General features: G+C 32.8%; 1 protein-coding gene across 1 annotated transcript; it reads left to right on the top strand.

Moving 5' to 3' along the window:
* The first annotated feature begins 6,501 nt into the window (after nucleotides 1–6,501).
* On the top strand, nucleotides 6,502–7,502 carry LOC131079209 ((+)-borneol dehydrogenase 1). The gene is made up of 2 exons (XM_058017112.2): nucleotides 6,502–6,553; nucleotides 6,686–7,502. Exons 1-2 carry the CDS (start codon nucleotides 6,540–6,542, stop codon nucleotides 7,500–7,502), a joined length of 831 nt encoding a protein of 276 aa, XP_057873095.1. The 5' UTR covers nucleotides 6,502–6,539.
* Nucleotides 7,503–8,700: the final 1,198 nt, after the last annotated feature.

Below are 8,700 nucleotides of genomic sequence, written 5' to 3' on the forward strand. Positions count from 1 at the left end.
GACCTTCCAAACCTCTTCGGCGTACTCATTGCACACCAAGGTGCAATTGCTAGTTATTATTTAATATGGCTAGAAGTGAGCCATTCAATGGAATGATGAGATTTTGCCACTTTTTTGTTGGTCAACTATTTTGTTCATTTGTTTTCTATTCTTTCCATCCTTGACATTTATTTTTTTCTTTTTCCATTTGCTTCATTTATAGGAGATTTTTTTATTATTCTTTTCTAGGGTTTCATAATATCTTTTTTTTAAATTATGTTCATTTTTTTCCTCGACGATATCATTCAACATGCCACAATATGTGTAGAATATGGCACACAATTTTTAACAAATGGTGTGCAACACAAACCAATGAATGGTCTTCATTGTAGAGGTCCTTGTGTCTCTATCCAGTGGCCATGATCTCATTTTTTTTCTTGATCCGACAACCACAAATGAGAAACTATCTACGATCAAGTAAATAAAGTATGCAAGGAAACCCATTGACAATATTTTGGGTTACTTTTATAATATTTATTGTTCTTTAATAATTTATTTTAATAATTGTTATATTGCAATATATATATATATATATATATATATATATATATATATATATATATATATATATATAATAGAATTTTTTTAATAATATTATTAATAATTATTATGTATATATAAGTTGAATTAAATCAATCATAAAATTATGAATTAATTTTTTATCTTTTTAATAGGTTTCATTTTAATTTAGATTTAAATTTGATTTTTTTTATTGAATCAAATAAGTCATAAATTAGGAATGTTTATATATAACACACACACACACACACACACACACACACACACACACACACACACACACACACACTCCTTTCTTCTCTCTCTTCCTCCTCTACCTATCTTTCTTCGTTTCTCTCTCTCTCTCCCTTCCTCTCTCTTTCCCCATCCCTCTGTGTGTGTGTGTGTGTGTGTGTGTGTGTGTGTGTGTATCCTTCTTTCTCTATATCTCTATATCCATCTCTATCTTTATCACACCCTCTCTACCTCTATATATCTATTTGTCTCCTTCTTCCTCTTTCACTTTATCTTCATCTCTACCTCTCCATATATTTTCTTCCATCTCTCCATCTATTTCTATCTTAATATTTTTTTCGTCTCTCTCTACCCCTATATCTCTCGGGCTCTCTCCCTATTTTGATAGCATTTCCTATTTTTATCTTTGTAAAGATACAAATCGTGCTAACTTCAATAATAGTCAAAATACTCTTTATTCTCAAATAAACTCATAAATCGGTTAATAAATCTATTTCATTCCACTTTTCCATCCATAGCTTCATTTGATCATTCCATTTAAATCGTAATAAACATGAAATTTTTATAAAAGATAAAGATTCTTCATTCAATAAATCGATAAAAGTAGTATCCCAATAATACAATACTTAGGCATTTCAAGTTGTCGTAAGTTCAATAACAAAAATAATACAAAGTAAAGGGTGAGATGCGTCCGTTGATTTGCAACCCAATCTATCATCAATGCAATCTTTAGCATGAAGACAAGAACAAGATTTAGGTGCTTTTTCTGCCCAACCTTGAAGCTTACACTTCCCCAGAACTCTTAGTCAATCAAGAATACCCGACCCTGCATGAATTGATTAGCAAAAGAATTCAAAAGACAAGATGGAATCTGGTGCATGCCTAGATGATACATGCATTTTCAATTTTCTAATTCTATTAAGAAACAAGCAAGATCAATCAAGGACGTGGTAGAGTGGATAAATAAAAGAATTCCATCTATTTCAATAGTTAATTCAATTGATTACTCGACCGAGTATAATGCCATGCATAGCAAATAATATAGTTTGGAAAAAGCAAACTCTCTTTCTATAGTCAACATTCGGCACCTGTCCTGGAAGGTAACTTTCCACAAACACAAGCCTATCTAGCTTTGTTAACATAAATATTAGAATAAATATATATAGAAGACAATCTTTTGCCTTTCAATTCTAGCTTCCTATTTCTTGCAAGATAAAAATACAATGCTAAAGAAGACAATCTTTCATTTAATAGAAATTGAAAGAATCAATCTTTTATTACAACCAATCCTATTTGACAGGAAGCAATCTTTCATGGATAAACAAATATACATCTAAAAGAAAACAATCTTTCACTTCTATCTTTCAACTAATTTAAAGAAAATAATTAAATATTAAGAAGGTGTAACACATGTATGTATCTTTACATAGAAATTGAATAAAATGAGCACACATTCTTTTATTCAATTATCAAAACATTTAAATAACATAATCATTAACATGCATTCCATTTCTTATGGTTTAGAATTCTAAGTTTATCTCGTCTAAACTCTCTATCTTTCCATGTGTCTTGGTTCATTTACCTCTTTTCTCAAAACATCATATTTAGTTTAATACTAATATGTGACTTTTCATGATTTAAAACTTAACTCACTGATTTCACTAATTTACCATAACAACAATCTAACATGATGAAAATTCATAAAACACCTATCTATATGGCTTTTTAAATGAGACACTTGATAACCATCTTTTCACTTCATGCAAGGATATAATTCGAAAGTGTAAGTCTTTTCTTTATGATATCAAAATAAATTTCACTATTTAATAAGTCATAATCCTAATATTTCATCTTCTTCGCAGTTCAATTTCAGAGTTTCTCTCTCTATCCTCTTACTCTATTCCTAGAGGATTGGGCGATCTAATTTATGAGAGTTTCACTATTTATCAACAAACTTTTAGAAAATATATCATTATTGCATCTATATTTGCATGATTGTAATTTAAACAATTAAAAATTATTCATATCACGACTCTAACTCTTCATTAGAATAATGCATAAATCTAAAACTAAATCATCCTTTATCTCTTAAATCTCTACAACAAAACATGTTAGATTTGAGCCTACCTCAAGAAGCACGACCCATGTCTATTATGATCCCTAATATCTTCAAACTGTCTGCAATACATCCGGATTCCAATGCTTTCCACCTCGATGCTCTTCTATCTCACGAGATCTCTATTCCTAGTTCTTATCCTTTCTATATTCTGAGAATTTCTCTAATAATAATAAAACAACTAACACTCATTCAAGATCCTAACCCCTAAGTTCAACACTAAATCAGAGATGATCATCATCGATCTTTTATGACTCGATTGTAAACACATCTAGATCTCCACTACTTTTCTCTTCCACATTCCATTCTCTAATCCTTCATTGCATCTATCTTTTCCTCTTCCATCTCTATTCTTGCCTCTCTATTTTTTCCTCTCTTATCGTTCTAGTTATCTCTTCTATTGAGCCTTCACTACTATTTATACTATTCTTATCCTACGTTGGTTGCTATTCTCTTGGCTTTTACTTAGCCATAACATCGACACCACTGATAATCATTTAAGTTCTTATAGTTCTACATGACTTAGAACTCTAATGGTTGCATACTATCATTTAAAACATTTGACAAAACTGCTCACCTCCTTTCCACGTCTACTTATCTTCTCTAACGGCTAATGTTTTGTTTTAACCGTGAGTGCTAGATATTACTACAGGTTGTTTCTACATGGCTACAACTTGACTTGTCATGGAAGGTAATAAAGGAGAGGAGGAGTGGTAGTCGGTGGTGTGTCGACTCCCTCTATTATGCAACTATACATTAGACTTGCCAACTCCCATATCAGTGTCACCTGCAATATTTCCATGATTACTAAGTTGCAATGTGGTTGGTGTTCATAGAAAAAGGAGGAGTGGAAACATTCACTGCACGTGGTCGTTGTTTTAGAAGAAAAAGGAGGAGTGGTCGGTGGTTGTAATCGACCCCCACTCCTTGCCATTAATAGCTACGTGGGTTTGACCATGACCCCGACATTAATCCCTACCACCGCATAACTTGTTAGACGTGGCTGCAATGTGATCGGTGTATTAATTTATTAGATGGGAGAAAGTGTTTCTTGCAACATGGTTTGCAACATATATAAAAGGGAGGAGGGGTGGTTGGTGGTAATATCGATCCCTCCCTTTAATTAAGGGGGGTGGTCGATATTACTATCAACCACCCTTGTTATTGTTTATTATATATTTTTTTTAAATAACTTAACCCGCCACTACCGTCCTTTGTTATTATTTTTTGTTTTACTTTTACTTTTAATTTTATTTATATATATATAATATTAAACTTGATAACATATTCTTTAATAAACCCTTTTCTATATGTGTGTGTGTGTGTGTGTGTGTGTGTGTGTGTGTGTGTGTGTGTGTGTGTGTGTGTGTGTGTGTGTGTGTGTGTGTGTGTGTGTATGTGTATGTATATATGTATATGTATATGTATATATATATATATGTATATATATATATATGTATATATATATATGTATATATGTATATATATATATTGGATTTTCATTAAATAATTTAATTTCATAAATCTATTTACATATACAATAATTACATACATATTTACAAGTACATGATCGAATTATTATTAGAATTCATATACACATATATATAATACGTATATATATTTAATCTCAAATGATTATGTATATGTATAAACAAAATTCTTGACGTAATCAAATTTCACTATAATTGGAAATTTATATATGCATATGATTGAATAAAATTCTCTCTCTCTCTCTCTCTCTCTCTCTCTCTATATATATATATATATATATATATATATATAAAATTCAATTTACAAAAGTAAACTCATAAGTACAATTTTTCATACATTTATACATATCTGAACAAAAAGAACATATAAAGCATAATATTTCACAATCACTCTTGCAACTTAGATTTAATTCAATCACCACTAAAATCTTGCAATCGATACACATGTATAAATATTTAAATCAATCTACTACTCATTCCAAGTTCATCATTCCAATTTGAACAAACACTCAAATAAGGTCATTTAAATCATCCATCTTTACAAGATGCAAAATATAACTCCTAATGTGGTGTGTGAGAGATTCCATCCATTCTAACGAAATATAAGAGCTAAGATAACTCTACCTGAACCATGTTCTCACCTTCATCTGCGTTCACTAGTTCCTACATTCACTTGCACTCAGTTGCTCATTAGCAATGACAATCCCAATTTGCAATAAAAATTATTACTGATCATTCAATTGTATATAAATCATTTCAGTGCATTCGATCTCCTATCTTATTTCATTGACAATTCCAATTTCATTTCATTTCCATTTCATTTGCAAAAAATAAACATTATTTTCCTAATTAAATAATTATGGAAAAATAGGGTTCATGACAATCTCTTCCATCTCTATCTATCCCTCTCTCCTTTCTCTCTTTACCTCCCCCTCTCCTTCTCTCCATGTCCTTCTCCATCTTCATTTATATTTTTGTCTTTTGCATTATCTCTATCCTCTTTCCTCTCTCTCTCACTCTACCCCCCCTCTCTCTTCGTCTTTCTATCCCTATCTCTTCCTCTCTCCCTATTGCAAACATAACAATGGCTTGTTGATAATGGAGCCTAAATATCTTCTTGATTTAGAAGTTTTATTTCAATCATGTCTATATCCTTATAAGTGGATGCATAGTTTATTTAAATCTATCACTTCTCCATTGAGACCTTTGTTGCACTAAAATCATGTCCTATATAACTTGTCAATTGACCTTATGTATTTTTTAAATATTGAATCAAGCAATTCACTTCACGTATTCTACAAATGTATGCAAAAAAATAGACAAAAAAAAATCTTAATTGAACTTTTTCGACGTACCCATTGCACACCAAGGTGCGATTGCTAATGTATAAATAATGAATTGTTAAAAAAATTGTATTCTTAACCTTAAGTTTTATAAATTGTCATTCAATACAAAGTTATATGGAAAAGTGGTATGAAAGAACAATATTCATTAAAAACTCCAATATGCAAAAATAAGAAAGAATCGAATGGACAACATGACGTTATTGCCTTATCAGATTAAAAAACTAAGATTGCTCCATGAGTATCATACCTAGAAATCCTACAAAGGCATCTATCATGGATGGTGCTCTCTATGCACGATCCAAAACTTCAACTACCTCTTAATTATTTAGTCTAACGTAGTTTCCTAAGTCTAAAGGATTTGTTTGTATATTAATATCCACCGACCGTATTTTAAATTTTTTACTCGATTACGTGCCTTATGCCCGACGAAATGCAATGACAATTAGAAAGCACACAAATAAGAGTATACAAATACAGGCCATACAGTTGGCCTGTTGAATGAATAATAAGAAAGAGAACCACTTGACTTCACTTGTTCATCACTCGTTTTTTTTAAGACTTTTATTGATTTCACACGGTTTTCTTCATTTAATTTCATACGACTTTCTTCATATATAAAAGGATTATTTCAATTTTAAATTTTATATTTTACTATACGCCTAAGCTCGGGACGTAAGAAATGGGTAAGTTTCAGACTTGAGAGGCGCAATGGAGGTCTATATAACACCCATTTCTTATAAACTTTACACAAGTAGTCAAGCAGAGGAACAGTTTGAGTAGAGGCAGAGTTTTCTTATGGCTTGTTCAGGGTAAGAATGCTTCCTTTTATGTTTTCTTTCTTGTTTTTAAATTCTTGTGTGGTGCTGATTATGATCTAGATTCGTTGGTTTCTTCTATCTCTATATGTAAATGATAGATTTGAGTGGGTATGGATGGTATAGGATGAAGAGATTCGAAGGCAAAGTGGTAATTGTGACGGGTGGATCAAATGGCATAGGTGCAGCCACCGCAAGGAAATTCGTAGCAGAAGGTGCTTACGTGTACATTGCTGACATCGATGAAGAGGGAGGGGTTAAAGTTTGCCAAGAGCTCGATGGGAATGCTTCATTTGTGAAGTGTGATGTGGCAATAGAGACCCATGTGAAAGGAGTCGTAGATCGGGCGATGGAGGAGAAGGGGCGTCTAGATATCATGGTGAACAATGCGGGTATGTTGCACGCTCATGGTAATTCCATCACACAGCTCTCTGTTGAGACTTGGGAAAGAGTTATGGCTGTGAATGTTACGGGAGCTATGTTAGGAATGAAGCATGCTGCAAGGGTCATGACTCCACGCAACTCTGGTTCCATACTCTTCAATTGCAGTGTTTTGGGACTGATTAAGACTGATAATGCCTCTCATGGTTACATGGCTTCCAAGAATGCTCTGTTGGGTTTGATGAAGAGCGGTGCAGTTGAGTTGGCAAAGGTAGGAATACGTGTGAATGCCGTTTCATCCTTTGGGATTGTGACAAAGATGATTGAGGAGTGGCTTGATGAGGTGTCTAATGGGATGTGCCCTAAGGAGGTCCTTGAGGATGAGATGCAGAGGAATGCTACTAATGGAAGGAAGCTTACTGTTGATGATGTGGCCAATGCTTTCTTGTTTCTAGCATCTGATGAGGCTTCCTACATCAATGGACATAATCTTATAGTCGATGGGGGTTATTCTGTTCATGGGCGAGATATTGTGACCTTCAAAGATCCACCTCGTCATTAGAGAGTTGCAACATAGTTTATAAGTTATATTTTCAATAAAAAAGGTCGGATTTGTGTCAAAGACTCTTACTTTATATTCTTAATAATAATAAAAATTCTAGTGTTTCTTTAAGCTTTGGTTGAGAACTATGTCAATTTCTTACAATGTCCTCTACACAAATCGAGTTGCATCCACTACAAATTTCAAATTTAAAAGTGTACAATATTAGTGATAGTTTTTGGATACCTTGAAGTGAGGCAATTGATGTAAAGCCACCTAGGTTTGTCAAAGGTATCACACAAAACTGATCATTAGTATACATCTTGACAATCACCTGTTGCCTGTATAAAAGTGGTTTATGATGACAATGACCTAAGTTGACTACAAAGAAAATTAAGTTAAAGTTCTTTTTTGGCTTTAAGTAATTGCAATATGCTTTAACTCTAGGTTGTTTAACTGCTAGCCATGTGTTTGTGGTTGCACCAAATATATATAAGAACCATAACAAACAAAAGTGACAACTCTCAAGCCCACTTTGTGCATTATTTACAATATTAAAATTACTGATTGTAATTGTAATAGGTGATTGATCTCGATCGCAATAGGCTATGTAGATGCGTTAAAGCATGCCAATACAAAATTTATTTGTATTGTCAACACATTGGCAAAAGATTGGGTTGTAAACAAGTATAGAGCCATTGTATCAAACTAGGAACATGCTAACATAAAAAATGAATCCAAGAAAAGAAATACAAAGAGAACAATATTTCATGAAAAGGACTACGGTTGAATTATAAATAGTGTTGTAGGTCAACAATTGGGTTGCAATGAAGTGAATTGACACTATGATATGCAGCACATGAATTATGATGACATGGTGGCATGCATAGGATGTAGAGAGAGAGAGAGAGAGAGAGAGAGAGAGAGAGAGAGAGAGAGAGAGAGAGAGAGAGAGAGAGAGAGAGAGAGAGAGAGAGAGGCGAGGAAGGGAGAGGTGAAAAGGGGAGAGAGATAGAGAGAAGAGTGTTGGAGTAATTAGGACACATTTATTAATTAGGTCCTTTAATTACTATTTCACTTAAGCTAAACTTAGGTGCTTTTTATTATCTCTCCGAGTTTTCTTTTCTAGCATGTAGCTTAATTTAGCTCCAACTTTGCATTGCTTTAGTTTTCGTAATTGTAGCATTAGGGTTTTCACCTAAGGTTTCATTCATTAATT

This window comes from Cryptomeria japonica, chromosome 10 (genome assembly GCF_030272615.1).
Source record: "Cryptomeria japonica chromosome 10, Sugi_1.0, whole genome shotgun sequence".
NCBI classification, from domain to species: domain Eukaryota; kingdom Viridiplantae; phylum Streptophyta; class Pinopsida; order Cupressales; family Cupressaceae; genus Cryptomeria; species Cryptomeria japonica.